Source organism: Ceratosolen solmsi, unplaced genomic scaffold (assembly GCF_000503995.2).
Source record: "Ceratosolen solmsi marchali unplaced genomic scaffold, CerSol_1.0 scaffold39, whole genome shotgun sequence".
NCBI lineage: Eukaryota > Metazoa > Arthropoda > Insecta > Hymenoptera > Agaonidae > Ceratosolen > Ceratosolen solmsi.
The window spans coordinates 1,640,150-1,660,758 of NW_011948433.1; the positions used below are offsets into that span (position 1 = coordinate 1,640,150).

A 20,609-nucleotide genomic window follows, 5' to 3' on the forward strand; every position below is an offset into this window, starting at 1 on the left:
TGGGTAGCATTTCGAAATGTCTAATATCGATATGAAAATGCGCTTAATGTATACGGTGCGAATTGAGAACCCGTCGTATAATGTGGCGTGCCCGTCCTTAGCGCAAAATGAAGGCCCCGAGCCCGGTTGCACCGCAGGACGAGGAGGAGGACAGCCGACAGTCGAACGAATGTCGCGTTCCTGACAATAACCGGACTGCGCACACCGAAACCATTGACAGCGACAGCGACATGGAGTCGCTGCACGTTGCGCAGAAGGCGCCTACCAAACGGCAGATCGCGAGTCTTCCTAGTAGCTCGTCGTCATCCTCGTCCTCATCCTCCTCTTCGGAGGAGGACCAGAGCAGTTCTAGCACTAGTAGCAGTAGCAGCGATTCTTCCAGTTCAAGCGATAGTTCGGACGATGAGGTAAGATTTATTGGTCTTGCGATTAATTGGCAACATTGGTTACTTAACAAATAGTTTTGGGAACATTTTTTAACTTTTATAAAAATATATTTATATACATGCGCAAGAGTTTTATTTAATTTCACCGTTTGGCAAATTTTCTCACGCCCATTGACTTAATAAGGGAACTAATTCTAAATAAGAGCAATTATATTTGCGAAAATTTGAAATATCAATTGGCATTTAAATTTTATAGCCCCACTTTAAGCGTACGATCGAATTGATCTATTTTCATTTATACATCAATTACCATTATTTAGTTGATTCAATCGACTGTACTATATTTTGATAAGTCTAACATTTTATTTTGAGACCGTATTAAATAATGTGACATTCCGAGATTAATTGAAGAAGGGTATATTTCTTTCTTCTTGGATCTCCTTATGCGAATGGAATATATGTTTCATCTTTTCTTTTTTTTACCTCTCCACAAAAGTTACGCAACATCCAAATTCCCAAGCACTATTAAAAAGAAAATGAAAATTATAAATCATTCGCTTCGTCGATTCATAGTTACATTAAAATTATCCATATTGTTAAAAACCGAAGAAGACAAAATAATCTAAATGACATTTGCTATACAGCTTGGCGACTCGTTATCGGATACGAGACGACCACTGGCACGCGACAGCCAGAACCCCGATATTCTCAAAGAGCTGGCGGTGCAGAGGTCGTTGACCTGCCGGACACCAGTGAACGGCGATCGGACTCCAATACCGACTTTGGAGATATTCGACGGACGCGGCCAGGAAGACTTCCCTCAAATTGAGGATTATAACGAGGGCGACGAGGAGGGCCAGCGAGAGGCCTACCTCGCCGCGGAAACCAAAGAGGATTACAGGAAGAGGGAAATTAAGGAGGAGTCACTCAACGATGTCAAACCAAACGAGGTCAAGAACGCAAATGAACTTCTCGTTCAGAGACACGCATTGCCTCCGGAATGGGTGAGACGCGCATCAGTGGCGCTTGTTTATTTTATTTTGATTGTAAATTGACATTATTACGTAAGCTGAAGTATAATGATCGTCGCTCATAGTGGCGAATGTAGTCGTTTGTTATCTGATAAGATATAATTCAGTTTTAAAGGATTTTTACTTATGCTCAAAGTTTACGATATGCACATAAGGATTTTATTAGCTCGCTATATTTTTATTTTTTATTTTTTTTTTTTTTTTTTTTTTTTTTTTTTTTTTGTTTTTGTTTAACTATTATGAGCTTTTAATAGTAATCGAGAAAATTTGTTTTTAGTTTATTCTATGAAATCATAAAAGACAATTTTTAATGTATAATTATCACATCTATACGTACCTGATTAAAAGTATGCATACACATTTTATGACACGAGCATTACAAATAGTATGTTAGTCATAGGAAGTTAATTAAAATGAAGTTATTAATTTTAATGAATGATTCTTTTACCCGCATATAATGATTTTTCTAATTATTTATATCGCAGATATAGTATTGAGATCTCTACTTTCATGACTATTCTTAATCGCGTCGATTTATCCAATATCAATTACGAATATCAATATTAAAGCAAATAAAATGTCCCAAGTCTCGTTACATCCGATCATGAAGCAATGGCAATAAAATGACTAAAATTAATTAAAAAATTAATTTGCTAAAAATCAAATATTGTCCATAAACACTAAAATGATGATTGTTTTTTCTAATAGCCTGGTCGAGCAAGTACCGATTCAATTATAAGTGTCCCCGTGAAACAGGAGCCGACGGAATTAAACGCGCCGCACGATATCAGAAATATGGAGAACTCGGCGGTGGAGGCTCTGATATCACTCGCAGGCCACGATAATACTGTCACGAGGGTAGCAAGCCCAGTTGTTACCACAGCCCCTATAGTCGAGTCCAACATAATCAGGAAGTTGCAAACGATGTCCGATAGGTACATCAATGACGAGCCTATTCTCAAGGAGTCTGAAAAAATCGAAATGTTTAGTGAGATACCGACCGATGATTCTGAAGAAGAGAGTTTAGAAATTCGAAGGTACAATTGAATATTCTTATTTAGAATATATTAAAGAGGACTAATAAATGGAGAGCATTTTTTATACTATAGATAATCAGCTGTTATAATCAATTTTAATAATAGTAATGTTATTATTTAAAAGAGAGAAAAAAGGGACTAGAATTTATTTGATCATTGTACTATTATCTATAGTAATTATACTGAATACTACCTATTGTAATTATACTTTAGTGTAGACGTGAAACTAACATAATATTTTGTAAAATTTAATTTGTAATTTAAACAAATATTACGATATGTTAAATATTTATACGCTATCTTTAGATTCCAATCTGACGAAGATGGACAGAACAGAATTGGAATACAACCTAGATTACAAGTTTCTCGAGTTTATCTAGAGCATTCTTATTCTCTGCCGCCTGCTCTTGCGCAACATCAACAACATCAACAATTACAGCAGCAGCAACAACAGCAACAGCTGCAACAACAAATACAGCAACAGCTACAACAACAAATACAGCAGCAGCTACAACAACAAATACAACAGCCTTTGTTGGAGCAACAGTCACGGTTACAGCAGCAACAGCAAAAATTAATAACGTCGATACAACAGCCATTGGTTCTAACGCCGCCAGATATTCGTATTGGTGACACCGCGAAAACGGTGAAATCTGCACCTATAATCAAAACGTCAGAGAAATCCGATTTGAATACTTCCAATATCGCGAAGGAGCGTGCAGAGAAAAAGAAGAGTAAACACACAAAGGTACTCCTTCTTTTTATTTTTATTTTTTTTTAATTTATTCAATGTATTATTAGTAACTAGTTTTACAATGAATATAGCTTAAACATTTTTTTATTATCTTCTAAAACATCTGTCTATTTTGCGCTAAACTATAGAGAAATTAAATTTCATTTGTTAATAACTTTCTATATGTGTAGAATATTTCGTGTATCTTGTAGTAAAAAAAAAATTTAATTTCATATAATAACATGTTGATTGCTAAAAATATCCAAAAGTATAATTAAATCTATTATTTATATAAAAGTATATTTTTATATATTAATATAATCTTATAATGCTACATTAATTTTTCATGTAAACACTCATTCCAATATAAAATATATCATTATATTAATTAATAATTCAATTCAAATATTAAGTAATTATAAACGTAACTAAAATAGCAAAAAAAAAAAAAAAAAAAACCAAAAATGATAATTGTGAATCGTTATTTAAAGGTCAATAACAATGCCGTGCTACTGGAGAACAATCGTGAACGCGAAAAGGAGAATATTCGCGTATTACCATCATCGTATGGGTATGACAGAATGATGACACCGTCATCGATGCAGGAATCACTACCCCCAGCGCACCACTATGCGACACCAACTATTTACAAGGAACGCGATCTCATGTCCGAAATGGAGATACTTTACGAATTCCTAACACGTGGTATTGATCACGAAGACATTGAATACTTACGCAGGAGTTATGAAGCTTTACTTGGTGATGATACGCAGAGTTACTGGCTAAACGATACGCATTGGGTGGACCACCCAGCCACGGATGTGCCAAGTCCGGCTAAGAGGCGGAAGAGGGACGAAGTACGGTTGCACGTGACTGGCTGCGCCAGAACCGAGGGTTATTACAAAGTTGATATAAGAGAAAAATTAAAGCATAAGGTGAGATTCCTCTGTAGTTTTTTTTTTACGAAGTTTCAACGCATTTAATTTGAAATAGACAGACAAATTTACACGGGAATCGATTGAATTAAATGAATAGAGGATTTTAAAAATTTGTTACTTTTCCAAAAACTCTGAACTTTCTTTTCTGAACAAAATGTAGATTGTAATATCAATAAAACAGTTCCATAAGTCTGTGGTTGAATTTTTGTCAATAATACTATGTAATTAATGACTCTATAAATAATGTAAAGTAAAAAATAACAAATGACAGTAAAATAATATAGATTTTTCTCGGTAATTGTTATCGTTTATACTAAATTCAATTTACTTGTTGGTTAATGGTTAATTGTTATTTAATATTATATGACAAACAATTTATAGGTATTACCATTATGTGTTATATTATTCATTTTAAATATTTTTTCGTAGCACCATTATGCACAAAGTGTTCAACGAAACGAGGACATACGGGATAGTTCTGGAAATAGTAATCGCGTACTTGGTGGATTAGATGGAAGCGGTGGATTAACAATCAATGGACCAAAGGTTAATTCGAAAGCTTTGACCGGGAAAATGCAGGCATTGTCACGAGAAGCCAGGAGTAATCAGAGGCGCTTACTAACGGCCTTTGGTATTGACACTGACAGTGATTTACTTAAATTTAATCAACTGAAGGTATGGCATTAATTGATAAACAATTACTTTCTCCGTTTATATATAAATTAAAAAATTTTAAAATACGTATTGTTTTTTATTTTTTTTTTTTTTTTTTTTTTTTTTTTTTTTTTTAATATGTTAAATTTGCTAGTTTCATTTATTATTGTAGTTTTTTTCTTGTAAATACATAAAATGTATTTACAAAATATAATTCACTATTATGGAATTTTCATTTAAAAATTTTTAATATAAATTGTAGTTTATTTAAAACTTGGTTGAAGCCTCAATATATTATTTTAAATTCTTTTAACATTTAAACTATTATTATATTTTATAAATATTAATTAAAACTCTTGCCTGATCTATTCATTGCTTTTTGTAGTTCCGGAAAAAGCAATTGAAGTTTGCTAAATCTGGAATTCACGATTGGGGATTATTTGCCATGGAGCCAATAGCAGCTGACGAAATGGTGATAGAATATGTCGGACAGATGGTTAGACCAGTAGTTGCTGATCTGCGTGAGGCGCAATACGAAGCCACGGGTATCGGCAGTTCCTATCTATTTCGTATTGACTTGGATACAATTATCGATGCGACTAAATGTGGAAATCTTGCTCGATTTATTAATCACAGCTGCAATGTAAGATTACATAAAATATACACAAATATAAAAATAAGCTCTTGTAAGGTTTATGAAATGTTAATATTAATATTATTGTTATAAAAGTTATTCTTATATAATATGAATAATTTTTAAATTAAAATTAGACTCATAGGAGCTTAAATTCTTGATATTATCAGTCATATAATAATGTTTTGTACTTTTTTCTATAGCCTAATTGTTACGCTAAAGTTATTACAATCGAGAGCCAGAAAAAAATTGTGATTTATAGTAAACAACCAATTGGAGTTAATGAAGAAATAACGTATGACTACAAATTCCCACTGGAAGATGATAAAATTCCTTGTTTGTGTGGAGCACCTCAATGTCGAGGAACTCTTAATTAAAAAAAACTCATTTTATATTGCTTCATCATGCTCATCTCTCCCATTTTCCTTCTCTGTACTAGGCATTGTGCATTGTGTCTCACTCATATTTTTGTAAATAAAAAAAATCTTCATGTAAACGTTTTATAAGAACATACAATGCGAGTTATTATTATTTAGTCTCCTTTAGTTTCTTATACATATAGCTCAAAATCGTTATTATTTAAATATTAAAAAAGGTATGTATTTAAAAAAAAGAATCAGCTTATAAGCACAATTTTTTATTTTCACTTGACTATTGATATTGCTGTAGCAATAATCATTGTGCATTGTTTGTGGTTATGAAAATGGTATTTTAACTACAGGTGAGTGTGGTTTCTTTTATGTATTAGTTACAAAAGTTTTTTATTTTAATTATATGCATTAAAATTGTTTTCGTGTGTTTAGCTCAATTTACCTTGATACAATTTATTTTACTTCTTGCAAACCAATAAATAACTATAATTTGTACAAATGAATAATTTATGAAAAATAAGCAATTATAAAATTATATCACAAATAAAACTGATTATATAAAATAAAGATAAAAAATTCATATTTGTTTTTTAATATATATTACTTGCTTTTAATACTTCTATAACTTATATTACTTATTTATATTATAAAATGATTTAAAAATATTTTACACAGTTTTATGTAAAGTGCACTTATGGAAAATATATATATGGACTAATTTTAATAAGAACTATATTTGTGTATAGTAAATTTGTTATTGATTAATTCTTAAGTATATAAAATATTTAATTTAAATTTTGTAAACTAACAATTTATATAAAATGTATGCATCAATATATTTATTTTGTGTGTGTGTGTGTATGAAAAATGCCAATCTTGACAAATCGCTGAACTTCGTGATACAGCGTACAAAACATTTTGTACACTTGCGGATGTAGATACCAGCACGTGGATATTATAGAAGGAATATTTTGGGAATAAAATGTCTTTTTCAGAGTTAAAACTTTTTGAAAAACGAGCAAGTGCTGCGGTACGATCAATTCATTAATATTTTTTGTGTATAATATAGAAATTAACTTATAAAATATGTCGGATAAGAACTCGGCTTTGTTAGGTTAACTACTTCGCATGTAAATTCATTGTTGCCCATATTTATTATTACAGGAAGAAGAAATCGATTTTTTGAAGAAAGAATTAATAGAAATCAAAAACATTTTAGACACTGGTAAAGTACCGCTAAAAGAGGAAACTGCGAGTAAAGCTGAACTGGAGAGTGTTAAGAAAGAAAATGAAAAACTCAAAATGCAAATCGACATATTAAAAAGAGTAAATATATTGAATTAGAATTTTTAATTAAATCGACACTATATTTAATGAAATGTTAGTGGTCTACATTTTAATCAATAGGAAATATATTATTTGTAGACACTTGGAGAACGTAAATCCAAACACTTTGCCCTCGCTAGTAGTTTATGTAATACCGATAACATGGTCAGTATAACTGTTACATTATACACACTATTTGAAAAGGCAATCAACGAAGCATATCCAGACGTAACCGATCCACCAATTATAATAGCACCTAGTAATAATTCAAAATTTGGAGATTACCAATGTAATAGTGCTCTTCCGCTTTGTAAGTTACTTTCAAGTACCAATTTAGAAGGTAAATGATTCAAATGAACAATTAGTAAATTATATAAATAAGATTTTTGTATCTAACTATAAATTCAGTCTGTTTCTATTAATGGTATATTATGTTTGTTAGGAAAACAGAGAATTTTACCTAAAGATGTTGCTGAAAAGATAGTTTCTAAAGTATCCAGTTCACCTTTGATAGAAAAGTTAGAAGTTGCTGCAGCTGGATTTATAAACATTTGTTTAAAACATGAATTTGCTCAAATTGTACTTAAAAATATTTTAAAGAATAATAAAATCTGCGCTCCGCCTATAATTCGAAAACGTAAAGTCATTGTTGATTTTTCAAGTCCAAACGTTGCAAAAGAGATGCATGTTGGTCATTTACGTTCCACCATTATTGGAGATAGCATCTGTAGACTACTAGAATTTTTAGGTCACAACGTTTTAAGGTTGAATCATATTGGTGATTGGGGAACACAATTTGGAATGTTAATCGCTCATTTGGAGGACAAATTTCCAAACTACTCGACAGAATCTCCTCCAATTTCAGATCTCCAAGTAATTTTACTAATGATAATAAATGATGCATTATACAATGTATGCTCATAAAACTTAATTTTTTTTTAGAGTTTTTATAAAGAATCCAAAATTCGATTTGATAATGATGAAGAATTTAAGAAAAGAGCTTATGCAAATGTTGTAAAATTGCAAGCTTGTGAGCCTAAAATTATTCAAGCTTGGAAATTAATTTGTGATGTTTCAAAACAAGGTATAATATAATTTAAAATGAAATTTATAAATAAATTATTCAGACATTTGTTTTTAATGTTTGTTTTTTTTTTTTTTTTTTTTTTTTTTAAGAATTCCAAAGTATTTATGATAGATTGAATGTTAATTTAATCGAACGAGGTGAATCGTATTATCAGAAGCATATGGAAAACTTGGTTAAAGATTTAGAAACAAAACAATTTTTAGAAGAGGATGATGGTCGTAAGATAATGTGGGGTGAAAATAAAAATGGAATTCCACTAACTGTAATTAAGCGAGATGGAGGATTTACTTACGATACATCAGATTTAGCAGCACTTAAACAGCGAATAATGGAAGAAGGAGCTGAATGGGTTTGTTGTTAAACTACTCTACTTAAACTTTTCTATAATATAGAGGATTAATAAAATTTATTTTAATTTTAAAAAAATATTAAATTATGAAGTAGATCATAAAATTAATACTCAATTGAAAATTATAGTAATATTTCCATTTATAGATAATATATGTCACAGACGGAGGTCAAGCAACCCACTTTCAAACAATAATAAGTTGTGCTAAAAGAGCAAAAATAGTTTTAAGCTGCCATAGAGTAGACCATGTGGGTTTTGGAGTTGTACTTGGCGAAGATAAGAAAAAATTCAAAACTAGATCTGGGGATACAGTGAAGTTAAGCGATTTGTTAGACGAAGGTAATACATTAAGTCTTATTAATTAATGAACACGAACCTACTAATTAACATGCTATCATTAAAATTATTACAATGACCTTGTCATTCGTTATTAGAGCCATCTAAAATATATGCATTTTATTTAGTTTCTAATTATACTATATTTAAAATAATTGAACACATACATAATCATAGATTAATGATAATAACCTTTTATAATTTATTAATTAGTTAAATGTCTTATACTTTAATGATTAGGCTGTATAATTGCCTGAATTTATGTAATTAAAGACAAGTGATATAAGCAGGCAATAATTACTTATTATAATGAATCCATTAAAATTATCTATCCAAGTCAATGTATAATTATTAATTATTTAATATTACTTACAATTTATTATTAAATATTAAAGCAACTTTAATGTTTACTCATTTAAAGGTCTTAAAAGAGCAGAGCAGAAATTGAAAGAAAAAGAACGAGATAAAGTTCTAACTGAACGGGAATTTAACTTGGCCAAAGAATCTATTGCTTACGGTTGTATAAAATATGCTGATCTTTGTCACAATAGAAATCATGAATATGTATTTTCATTTGATAAGATGCTTGAGGACAAGGGTAATACCGCTGTATATTTACTCTATGCTCTTACGAGAATTCGTTCGATAGCTAGAATGGCAAACATTACACGAGATCAAATAAAAGAGACTGTAGATGTAACGCCTATTTCATTGGATCATCCGAAGGAGTGGCAGTTGGCAAAAGTAATATTGAAATTTCCAGATATTGTAATGAAAATTGCAAAGGATTTATGTCTTCATAGCTTGTGTGAATTCTGTTATGAGATTGCCTGTACGTTTACTGAATTCTATGATAATTGCTATTGCGTTGAAAAAAATCAAACTGGAGAAATAGTAAAAGTAAATATGGGCCGTATATTATTAACTGAAGCGACTGCGATGATGTTGGAGAAGTGTTTAACTCTACTTGGATTGAATTCTGTTGAAAAAATGTAAAAAAAAATGTACCAACGAACATTCATTATGAAAAAAATTTTAAAATCTGTGAACCTTAAATGTAACAAGTGTTTTTAAACAAATAAATATTTATTCCATTTTCAGATATAATTATTATTTGGTTTCAAAATCATCAAGTAATAAACAATGTTTATAATTAATAATTTTTCATAATCAAATAAAGTGGAATTTGTCGAATTAACAAATATTTGTAAATTATATAAACTTACTCTTATAATACTTTTAAAAATTATTTTAATAGTATACTTTCATTATGCGAAAATGTTTGTTTTATGGATTTAATTATAATTAAATGTATGCATAAATATTTTTAAAATAAATATTTTTATGATGGCTTATTAAAGAATATTTTATTTATGATTTATTCTTATATTAATTAATTAACGACAATAAACAATATTATTTAATAATGTTATGTGTAAATTTAATAAATTTTTTTATAGAATTCAAATGCAGAATCATTCTATTACGATAATAAAATTTTGATTGAATCATTTTTATTAAAAATTGTTACTCTATTGATATAAATGAATTATATTTTTTTATCTTAAAATGATTTTATTTTTGTATATAATTTTACAATATTTCTTACATAATGTTTTGTATACATAACTGAATTAGATTATTAAAAATTACAATTTTTTAATTAATTATATTAAGATGTTTTAACATGTAAATATATATATATATATATATATGTATAATTTATAAATTAATCAATATTTTTCTTGACAGTTTATTGTACATTGGCGAGAATCTAAAAGGGGTTAATTAAACATTGTTTATTCATAGTGCCTTCAATAATAATAAAATGAAAAAACATTATATAAAAATCATGTAAATTAAATTCTTCAGTTTAACTTGTAACTTCTTTAATAATCTCTGCATGTTATTATTAAATATTTATATATAACTAAAACAAAACACAAAAGTGAATTGTAATATTTATAACAATATTAATTTATACAATATTGAATATTTTTTTAAATAAAATTAAAAAAAAAATAATGAAAGTATATTTACTATTATTTTCTTTTAATTATTTTTGAGTTCTCTAACCAATATATATATCAGTCTTCTTTCTAAATTATTTAATAAATAGTACATATATTAATTTTTTTTCAGAGTTCTTTTGATATGATGGAAATGTACAATTAATAAAAATAACTCACGTAAATTATTACATAAAACCGTAACATAAAGTAAAATGAAAATTTACTTTGAGATAATGTTAAGATATATATATATATATATATATATATATATATATATATATATATATATATATATAAACACGCACTGATAATGTTAAGATATATATATATATATATATATATATATATATATATATATATATATATATATATATTAAAGCACGCACTCTTAAGTGTATTCTTTAAAAAATATAATAAAACATTTAAGAAATTTCCAAGCACATAATAAATCGAACATATTAATATTATTAGAATTTATTATTTTGTGCTATATCTTGTAGATCGGTTCTCGGTTATTAGCCAAAATCCTGATAAAAATCAGAATGACGATGTAATAGAATGATTTATAGTCCCATACGAGCCGCAACGTCAAAAGTGCCTGTTTCACGAGTATTATTAAGATATAAGATGCGCGCAAAAGTTCAAAATGTGTTTATAAAATTTATTCTAATGTATAAGATATATAAAAAGTCGATCGTTCGATCCATAAAGCAAAGAGATTGCGATAAATTAGAGACAATCGGGAGAGCTGCTTCCAGATAACAATTATTTGCAACGAGTTGCAAGCTTCTATCGCAAATTCGTAGCCGATGGGTAGCTAATTTAATCCCAAATGCGTTGCTGTCGTACATTCTAAAATTAAAATGAATCAACGATTGGTCTGTCCAAGCAACCGACACCAAAGATGATCGTTTATGTTAAATTATCGATACGCGCAACTAAAGCAATGACACCTGTCTCCTATAGAGGAGCGATGACGCGCAAGGCTGAAGTTAACCCTTTAAACGATCTAAGACGCTCGACTATCTCCTGACGATTTAGCCATAAATTGTTCGAATAACTCATGCCTTTTCCCCCTTTCATCCACGTCGATCCAAGTAAATTTAGAGATTAAATCCCATTAAAGTCCATCGGTTTGGCTCCTACTCAAATATTCCAAATCCGCGGTATCTGGGATATCTGAAATTGTAGACATCGTCGTAGCCGTGCGTAGCTCGGTGGAACGGAATTAATTATAGAATGACCCAAAATGGCCCTTGAGCATACTTGCAGCGTAGGTTTAATAAGAGAAATTAAATGGTTATCCACTGTTTATGAGTGTTATATTCTTCCGAATGTACAATTAACTGTGTCGTCTGGTTAAATGTAGTTTAATTAGTGCTGGTCGTAGTTTCATAAGAATTGTATTAGAGGAATTAAAACATTATGATTCATACGATCATAAATATATGAAATCAGGATATAAAAAGTTTGTTGTGCGAGGAGGGGCTATTCTGCAGCATATTCTTATCTGTCTCTTTGTGTCTTTGCTATCGTTATGCGCGAACATGTTCTTGGGCGAAGAGGTGCTGCTTAGAATGTGCTGAAGGATTAAAAAGGGCAGATTGTTGTCGTCGAGCAGCTCTGGTGAGCAAGTAATTATGCCTGATGTCGTCTGATCCCGATTGCCGATGATGTCGCTGATAGTACTGAGCGACTAAATCTGCTCACATTACGAATTATTATACGATTATGCGTCAGGTAAAAGCAGGTACCATGAAATTGTTCGTGGTATTGCGCGGCTTCCTGGTCCCAAGTTTTTCTTGACTTATTGTAAACAAGAAAACGACGCCTGGAGAAAACGGCGAATACATAAACGTTGTCGCTAAATGCGAACGTTTACAATAATATAATGGGACTCCGTACGCATCATTTGCATATTATTCTGTTTTTTTTCTATTCGTAGAATTTACTGATTGCGACTATTATTCGCCGCGAGTTATAATTATCGCCTGTGATATATAGCGTTTAAGTGGCAATTGATATAAACAACGTCATCATTGGTCACTGATATCGTTTTAAGGCCACTGTAATTAATTCAAGAAATTGAAAACGCAATTGTAAATTGCAGTGTGCTTCACGGACAGAGTGCATGTGCTTATATATGCGCGTAGAAGGAAAAATAGGAGAAACGTAGGTGTAGGGTGTTAACAGCGAAAATGAGTTGGCTACGAAGTAGTCCGCTCAGGAGTAGTTTTACGAAGCAACGCTCCAGAGATTCGCCACCCAAGGACGCTGATCCAATTGCCTGCTATGACAGCTTTCGCGAACACTGGCAGCAAAGCCATGTTATTATTTGTCATTCGATCGTGAGTTAATATAATTTATACATAACCTCTATTTGTGTCTGGTGACACAGGCCTAATATTATTACTATTATTTTTCATTCTTCAAACTATTGCGCGCAAAAATTTGGAATCTCGCAATATTTGAATCATCGTAACAAAAAATTCATTTTTACGACGGCCTTTATATCCAAGTGTTTGGTTAAATAAAACCGCCTTGCAGTCTAATTTTTACAATATTTTTTATTTAATAAAAAGGAATTGCGAGCTATTAAGTTATAACAAAATTATTCTAATACGCCATTTGTCTTAATAAAACATTGTATTATTTGAATGCCTAGCCTCCAAAGGGTATTCCTAGTCATGATGATGTTTTGGGCGTTGTTAATCACGTTGAACAAATGATAATGTTATTACTTCTGGAGCTACGCGACTTTTCTCTTCAGCATAGACATCAGAATCAACGATTGCAGCAGCGAAACATGATATCCGCGGCTCAACTCAACACCCATTGCTCTCCTTGCCTCGAATACTTATTAAGTGAAAATCTTCTCGATAAGCTATACGAATGGAGTAATCATACTGGAAGGTATATAATCAATAATTTATCAAATCAATAAATCTTTTCTAGAAATTCATAATATTTATAATACAAACTTTCCTATACTAATTGGAAAATTACAGGTTCGGAGATGCCGTGCGATTGAAACAACTGAAACTTTATGAATTATTAATATCTCATGATAGTTCTCTCTTAGCTCATGAGCCAGTAACAAGACCTTTATTGCATTTATTAGATAAATGCGCTGGTGACATAATGCTTCCAGAAGTACAAAAGAAGTTAGTCGTCTTATTGAATTATGTATGCGTTTCGCTTGTTCAAAACACTGAACTTTTGGGACTGTTCTTTCGACCGACAGCAACAGGAAGAAATCGGTTTGTATTTGTATTTAATTAACTTTCATATTGTGATAAAAAAAAAGAAATATATTATTAGTCAAAGTGTATAAAGATTTCCATATTAAGTGTATCAATATGACCAAAATGAAACAATTAAGCTGGGTAATATTTTTTTTTTTTGGAATCATACATAGAGCAGCACCATAAAAACAATATTTTATTTATTTAACAATATCGGGAAGAATAGTTTTCTTTAAATATAAATTTCTTATCTAGATAATAACGCAAATTAAGTAAAAATAATGTTCTAGTTTTATCATATTTACGCTATTAACTCCATATATACATCGAGAGGGGGGAGTTGGTCAACAAGCAAGAGATGCCATGTTATTGTGTATGTCTCTTTCAAAAAAAAATGATGAAATTGGAAATTATATCGCAGATGAATCCCATATTTGCTCCGTGAGTATCATATTTCTTAACATTTGTGTCTAATATTGAATATTGTTATTTTTAAAATAAATCGATTACTATGTAATAAGTATAATTAAGTAGATTTAATTTAATAAATTTAATAAAATTAATTTAATAAAAAAAAAAAAATAGAAAAAAATTTAATTAATAGTTATAATACAAATTCTATAAAGTAATTTTTTAAGAATTATTATTTATTCTATAGAAAATGAATTCTTATTTTTTGTATTCTGAAAGAATTCTTTATTGAAACTATTGTTAATAATTGTTCATTAAGACTTGAGTTTAATTGAATGTATATTGTAAAATTTAGGTATTAGCAACTGGTCTTAGTGGCTTGTACTGCCTACTTCCAACAACATTAGATATTGACAGTGAAGATTGGCACAGACTTACTGTCGATGATATCAATGACTTACCAGCATTGACTCAATTAATGAATTCTTTAGAGTTTTGTAATGCAGTTACTCAAGTTGTTCATCCTTTGGTGCAAAAACAATTGTTAGAATTTTTGTATCGTGGATTTTTAGTTCCTGTCATAGGTCCAGCACTTCTACAGGTATTTTAGTAGGTAGAAAGTTGCGTGAATCATCTGGATTCTTTTATTAAATTAAATGTTTAATTTAATTAACATTATTAATAAGTCGCAAGCATGTTCCAATGTCGAAATTTTTATGATATAGAATTTTTCACAATTGAATTTGAGTTATATATTATTATATCTTTAAAATACGTACTTAAAGATTTTTATTCATGAACAGATCATTGTTTAACCATTGTTTAAAGTTTAGTTATAAATTAATAAAAAGTAACAATTTATAAATTATTTACTATAGAAATTTTTAATGAAAGTAAAAATTAATTAAAAAATATAAATATTTAAATATAAATATGTGAGTGAATTTAAATATTTATTCAAATTTACATTTAAAATCTATATTATCGACATTAGAATTTCTAACTTTATGTGGAAATTGATTTATTCACTTATGATTGTTGTCTTGTGTAATGGTAATGGTGGCTTTAATCTTTAAATTGGTAATGATAACTTTTTGTATCATTCTAAGGATTCTATTGGTTTGGCCTTGGATGAACTTGATTCAACAGTTTATCGGGTTCGTATTTTTCGCGTTTAGTATGTTTCAGCTTTTGTTTGTCCTTACCTTTCTTTCTGCATGAACTCTTTTGACAATCTTGTTTTATATCTTGTATATTTTCTAATATGTAATATAACTTTTTCTTCTTTTTTATTAACATTAACATTCTCTTTATTAATAATATTGTACATATTTAAAACAAAATAAAAAATAAAAATTCAAAATTAAGAAAAATAAAAAAAAAATAAATTGCACTGCTTTATCTTATTGCAGAAGAATGACGTGGTCTTCATTCAAGAAATATGTAGTTGGTTCTGGAAGCACGTTTTCACGTATATTCTGCGTTTTGAATTGTATAACAAGTTTTTAAAGCTAGTTTCATCGTTATTAATAATAAAGTTATTACGCTTCTGACAGAGCCCTCATTAATAAATAATATTTTATTTTATAGACAACCTCGGATGAATTGGTTGCAGCAACAGCATATTTCGACTTATTTCTTCGATCGGTCACTGAACCTGGTTTACTGCAATCATTGATTAAATTTTTGTTGGAGGAAAATTATGACGATAATCGGATATTAGATCATCTTATTCGGAGAATATCTTCTCAAAGATCTAGAGTATGATTTTTTATTTTTATTTTAAATAATTTTAATGTAATTTAATCTGTATTAACGAAAGTAATTCCTACCAGAAAACATTTATTTCAACTAAAAAATTGGCCTTCTATGATTCGTTAATTGATGCATTATTAATACAATTCTTATATTTTATTTTTTACAAATGCATTTACATTTTAAATTATATATATATGTATATATGTATATATATATATATATATATATGTGTGTGTGTGTGTGTGTGTGTGTGTATGTATGTGTATATGTATAATAATAAGTCGAATTTTTAGTAAATGATAAAATATTTGTACATTTTTTATTGTATAGTAGTAACAAAATCTCTGTAAGAAATATATAGTTTTAAATACTGTCAAAAGGCATATATTTTCATCTTGTACTGTTATTTTATTTATAAAATTGCTTAATCTAAACAAATATTGAGATAATATAAAAGATAAACTTTGATATTTCAACAAAACTATAGTGATTTTACTTAACCCTAGCCAATGAAGATCTACGAAATGGAGAGGAAAGAAAGTATTCCTTAATATTTTTTAATGATTTCCTTTAGTTAAGCATGGTAACGCTGGCGCTGTTTGAGACGTTGGTTGACTTGAATTGCGAGGACGTGATGCTAGAATTGTGCCTTGGGGCCCTTGCCCCCTGCTCCCACGTAATGTTATCCCAGCGGCGGAGATTACTTCGCGACCTGGATCCCTTCGGTCGTTGCGCTGAAAAATTCCTCTCGCTCACACCAAATTGCTGCGCTGTCGCCTCACCGTCCATCTACATCGCCGCAGCGGCCATCGCTTCCGTCTCACCCAACTCTTCTCCAAATCTCCTTCGCCAGGCATCTAACATCAGCATCCCAGCTACTACAGGCCAAGTTGTACAAGTAAGAACGTTTACTTCTTGGAATATATCATGAGGCGGTATTATAAATTATATTTCAAAGAAAGAAATTTAAACGTTTTATGTTGAGTAACGCGAGATTTTACTTTTGTAATTTATAAAATTGATAAATTGCTATCAATACATTTTCAAATATGTATTTTTTTTCTTTTAGAAACAGAGTTCTGCATTTAAAAATGCAAAATTATCAACAGCTATGATGGCAGACAGTTTATATAATAATTATTACGCTTACTTGAGGGATGCCAGGCAGAAGATTGCTGCTTGTCAGTTGGCTTGTACAAATTGGTCAAGAAGGTACGAAGACGAGGAGGAAGATGTCGACGAATCGGACAACGAAAATTGTAATTGCAACGAGTATTGCAATGAGAATTTCAATGACTCAAGTATTTTCAACAGTGCCCATAATAGTCAAGACAAAGATGCCAATGACCGGATTAACAGTAATGATGGTAATCAACATTTTGAATAAAAATAAAAATATAAGTAATATAACAGGAACAACAACCAAACTGTTAATCAAGTATTGTTAAATAATTTTTACATTAAAATCATGAGCGTAATCTTATTAGACTTTTCTTGTCGAATATAAACTGATTTCTAAATACGATAAAGTTTTATTATTATATTATTAAGTAAATTAATAGTAACGTTGATAAAAATATCGCAATGTTATTAATGTTTCTGTCAGCTATTCGCACGAGTCAAAATTCAGTATCAAGAAAAAATAGTACCGTAGAAAATGCAGGCAGCATTCGTTTAAGTATTTCGGACCAATTAGCAATAAAGCCAGAGGTTGAATTCGAGTTCGAGCCGAACGAAGTGACGAGTCAACTCACGCAAGCCGAGAGGGAGAAACTGAATGCCGATATCGCTGAATTGCTCGGAGAGAAGATCGAAGATCAAAAATTCATCCGAGCACCTGTAACCGTAGATCCTAAAATGCTAAGTATCAATGCGAACGAGTCCAATACGACGTTAAATTCCCTGCAGCTGTCACTCAGCGGCGGTGAGAGCAGTGGCTACGAAAGTTTCGCCTTCAAAGGCTCCAATGAATCGACCCCTGTGAATGACTACGACGACGAAAGTTGTAGCGACTCGAAAAAGAGCCCCGTAAGAGCTTCAAAATCCGCAATTGTTGAAAAGAGCGAAGCCTCGAGCCAATCACATAGAAACGGCAATCAGTTACATCACCATCAGCAAAAATCGGAACAACCCATGACATGTGATAGTCGTCGAATGCAGATGCAAAGACGACGTCGTTTACAGAGAAGAAGTGCGATTACGAAAAATGCAGCTGCCAATCGGCAGCAAGACATCGTTGACGGTCAGCCTCCTAGCGTTGGCATTTTTCTAGATATTATATTAAAAAAATTGGAGTGTATGACTGACAATAATGTTTATGTCAATTTGCATTTGACTGGTTTAATCAGCCGCCTTGCCATTTATCCTCAGCCTCTCTTGCAGTCCTTTTTACTAAATCACTCGTTAGTCTTTCAACCGAGCATCAGATCACTGTTCCAGGTAATCTAATCGTGACATCAAATTGTAATTTATTTCTATTATTTTCTATATTTGAACGGACATTTTTATTTCTACGTTTTACATAAATGCAACAAAAAAAAATCTTTAAATAATTCATTTTTAATAAGACTTTTAGTTTAAATTCTTTCAATTTTTATTGAAAGAAAATATTGATATTATTACTATTAATTTTGATTAATATAAGTATAATTATAATTTTAAAAGGTTCTTGCATCGTTGAAACATAAAATTGATGGATTTATTTTAAAACAACAAGAAGATGTTAGTATTCTCGTAGAACAAGCTAGAGTATTTTTGATATCTCGAGAAAATAGGTTAGTGAATGCAAGAAAAAATACTCTTGAAGCTGCTGCTCAATTTCCCAATTCGAAAAAACATTATGTGGGTGGAGAATTAGTTTGTACAAATGCATCGATGCAGCCAATGCCAACAAGAGGTACGATCCTATATTATTACAATATTTGCCCATACGTATATTGCTTTATTCATTTAACATTATTAAATAATACTAACAATAAAATACAATATAAAATTCTTACTTTAGAAACATGAATTTTTATTCTTAAGGAAGTCATTATTTTTATATTATATTATGTCTAACAATATGTGTACTAATTGAATAATAATTGAGTATGTAATATGTGTTTGTAATTGTTTAGTTATAGAGCCGAAAAGAAGGAGTTTAACGTCCTCGTTAACACAAATATTTAGAAAATCCAGTAGTCTAGAATCGAATGTAATGAGCACAGAATCTTTGAACAGTAACGATTCATTTGCGTACATTGCTGAAGAGGAAACGAAAAATGGCAATTTGAAAAACAAGTAAGTTTGAAAATTAAATTGTGAAATCAGTTATGAATAACAAAGAAAATCTAATTAAATATCATAATTTATTTTTAGTAATAGGTATTATGATCAAGGCTCATGGGAGCTGCCGAAAAAGTTTGATCACGTTCAGAATATCGTACTTTGTGCAGTAATATTGGATGAATGGCTCAAAGAACTCGCAGCTATAACTCAGGAGCATACAATTATTAGTTGGTTCACTACGAGTACCGCATCAAACAATTCTAAATTTCAGTCCTGATTGTTTTGGCTTATAAATGAAAAGTATAACTATAATTATTTATAAGAAAGTCAATGAAAATAATTCTAGGATTTCTCTTAAATATTTAAGAATTATTTTCAACATAAAATTTTATTATTAGCCCTTTATTATTAAACCATTGCAATTTAATATAAAATTTTTTTAATTTTAAAAATTATCGTGGTAATGTGCAATCCGTTATAATTATATCTATGAAAAATAATTTGTGACTTTTTATAGAATATAATTAATAATTAATGAATACATTATTCTGTATCGTTTAAAAACATTTTTAGTACATAGAGTATTTTATCTTTTATAGAAATTTTTTATTTGAATTAATTTTATAATTTTAATAGAAATGTGGAGTAAATTAATAAAAAGTAGGTAAACATTGCGCATAGTGACGGATAAAGGGTTAAATTTAGGAAAACAAAGTATGTAAATTGAAATATGGCTACTACATGAAATACGATATGTCAATTCCAGATAGGAAATACCATATATATATATATATATATATATATGCACAAATAGTTTCTAATAAAATAGAAATAAAGAAATAGAAAATAATAAAACAAACAAAAAACAAATTAATACATAATATTATATGTAAAATTGTTGCGCGATCGGTATAATTGAATTACAAACTAACACAATTATATATTTGTAATTTTATTTATTGGTAACACCTATACTTAGGTGTAAAAATTAATGCAATTGATAAATAATATACAAAGATAGGTTTGTGCCA

General features: G+C 29.8%; 3 protein-coding genes across 4 annotated transcripts in view; all 3 read left to right on the plus strand.

Moving 5' to 3' along the window:
* The window catches only part of Set1 (SET domain containing 1), an 11,036-nt gene extending 5,109 nt beyond the window's left edge, over nt 1-5,927 (plus strand). The window contains exons 5-13 of the mRNA XM_011502594.1: nt 102-407; nt 1,031-1,390; nt 2,126-2,454; nt 2,761-2,926; nt 2,975-3,202; nt 3,679-4,122; nt 4,555-4,800; nt 5,165-5,422; nt 5,617-5,927. Coding sequence (XP_011500896.1) covers nt 102-407; nt 1,031-1,390; nt 2,126-2,454; nt 2,761-2,926; nt 2,975-3,202; nt 3,679-4,122; nt 4,555-4,800; nt 5,165-5,422; nt 5,617-5,790 — 2,511 coding nt within the window. The 3' untranslated portion in view covers nt 5,791-5,927. The remainder of the gene's footprint in view (nt 1-101; nt 408-1,030; nt 1,391-2,125; nt 2,455-2,760; nt 2,927-2,974; nt 3,203-3,678; nt 4,123-4,554; nt 4,801-5,164; nt 5,423-5,616) is intronic.
* Nucleotides 5,928-6,667: 740 nt separating this feature from the next.
* ArgRS (arginine--tRNA ligase-like protein) lies at nt 6,668-9,925 on the plus strand. 2 transcript variants are annotated; one of them, XM_011502437.1, is made up of 8 exons: nt 6,668-6,814; nt 6,949-7,110; nt 7,210-7,450; nt 7,553-7,983; nt 8,053-8,194; nt 8,287-8,546; nt 8,693-8,885; nt 9,304-9,925. In XM_011502437.1, exons 1-8 carry the CDS (start codon nt 6,767-6,769, stop codon nt 9,876-9,878), a joined length of 2,052 nt encoding a protein of 683 aa, XP_011500739.1. In that variant the 5' UTR covers nt 6,668-6,766; the 3' UTR covers nt 9,879-9,925. The 2 variants fall into 2 exon arrangements, with proteins under 2 accessions (XP_011500739.1, XP_011500741.1); XM_011502439.1 differs by lacking the exon at nt 6,668-6,814 and having other exon boundaries at nt 7,038-7,110; nt 7,192-7,450.
* A 2,847-nt stretch (nt 9,926-12,772) lies between these two features.
* LOC105364508 (UPF0518 protein AGAP011705) lies at nt 12,773-19,881 on the plus strand. The gene is made up of 13 exons (XM_011502440.1): nt 12,773-13,242; nt 13,560-13,807; nt 13,903-14,154; nt 14,430-14,580; nt 14,906-15,151; nt 15,660-15,707; nt 16,141-16,311; nt 16,883-17,206; nt 17,378-17,675; nt 17,915-18,747; nt 18,973-19,204; nt 19,428-19,590; nt 19,669-19,881. The coding sequence occupies exons 1-13, from the start codon at nt 13,093-13,095 to the stop codon at nt 19,853-19,855; spliced, it is 3,303 nt and encodes a 1,100-aa protein (XP_011500742.1). The 5' UTR covers nt 12,773-13,092; the 3' UTR covers nt 19,856-19,881.
* Nucleotides 19,882-20,609: the final 728 nt, after the last annotated feature.

Bases quoted from the DNA above. Each gene is read 5' to 3' on its own strand.
- ArgRS (XM_011502437.1), top strand. From the start codon at position 6,767: ATGTCTTTTTCAGAGTTAAAACTTTTTGAAAAACGAGCAAGTGCTGCG. The intron at 7,984-8,052 runs GTAATTTTACTA...ATTTTTTTTTAG, and splicing joins CTCCAATTTCAGATCTCCAA to AGTTTTTATAAAGAATCCAA. The intron at 8,547-8,692 runs GTTTGTTGTTAA...TTCCATTTATAG, and splicing joins TGGAAGAAGGAGCTGAATGG to ATAATATATGTCACAGACGG.
- LOC105364508 (XM_011502440.1), top strand. From the start codon at position 13,093: ATGAGTTGGCTACGAAGTAGTCCGCTCAGGAGTAGTTTTACGAAGCAA. The intron at 16,312-16,882 runs GTATGATTTTTT...GATTTCCTTTAG, and splicing joins TATCTTCTCAAAGATCTAGA to TTAAGCATGGTAACGCTGGC. The intron at 18,748-18,972 runs GTAATCTAATCG...TAATTTTAAAAG, and splicing joins GCATCAGATCACTGTTCCAG to GTTCTTGCATCGTTGAAACA.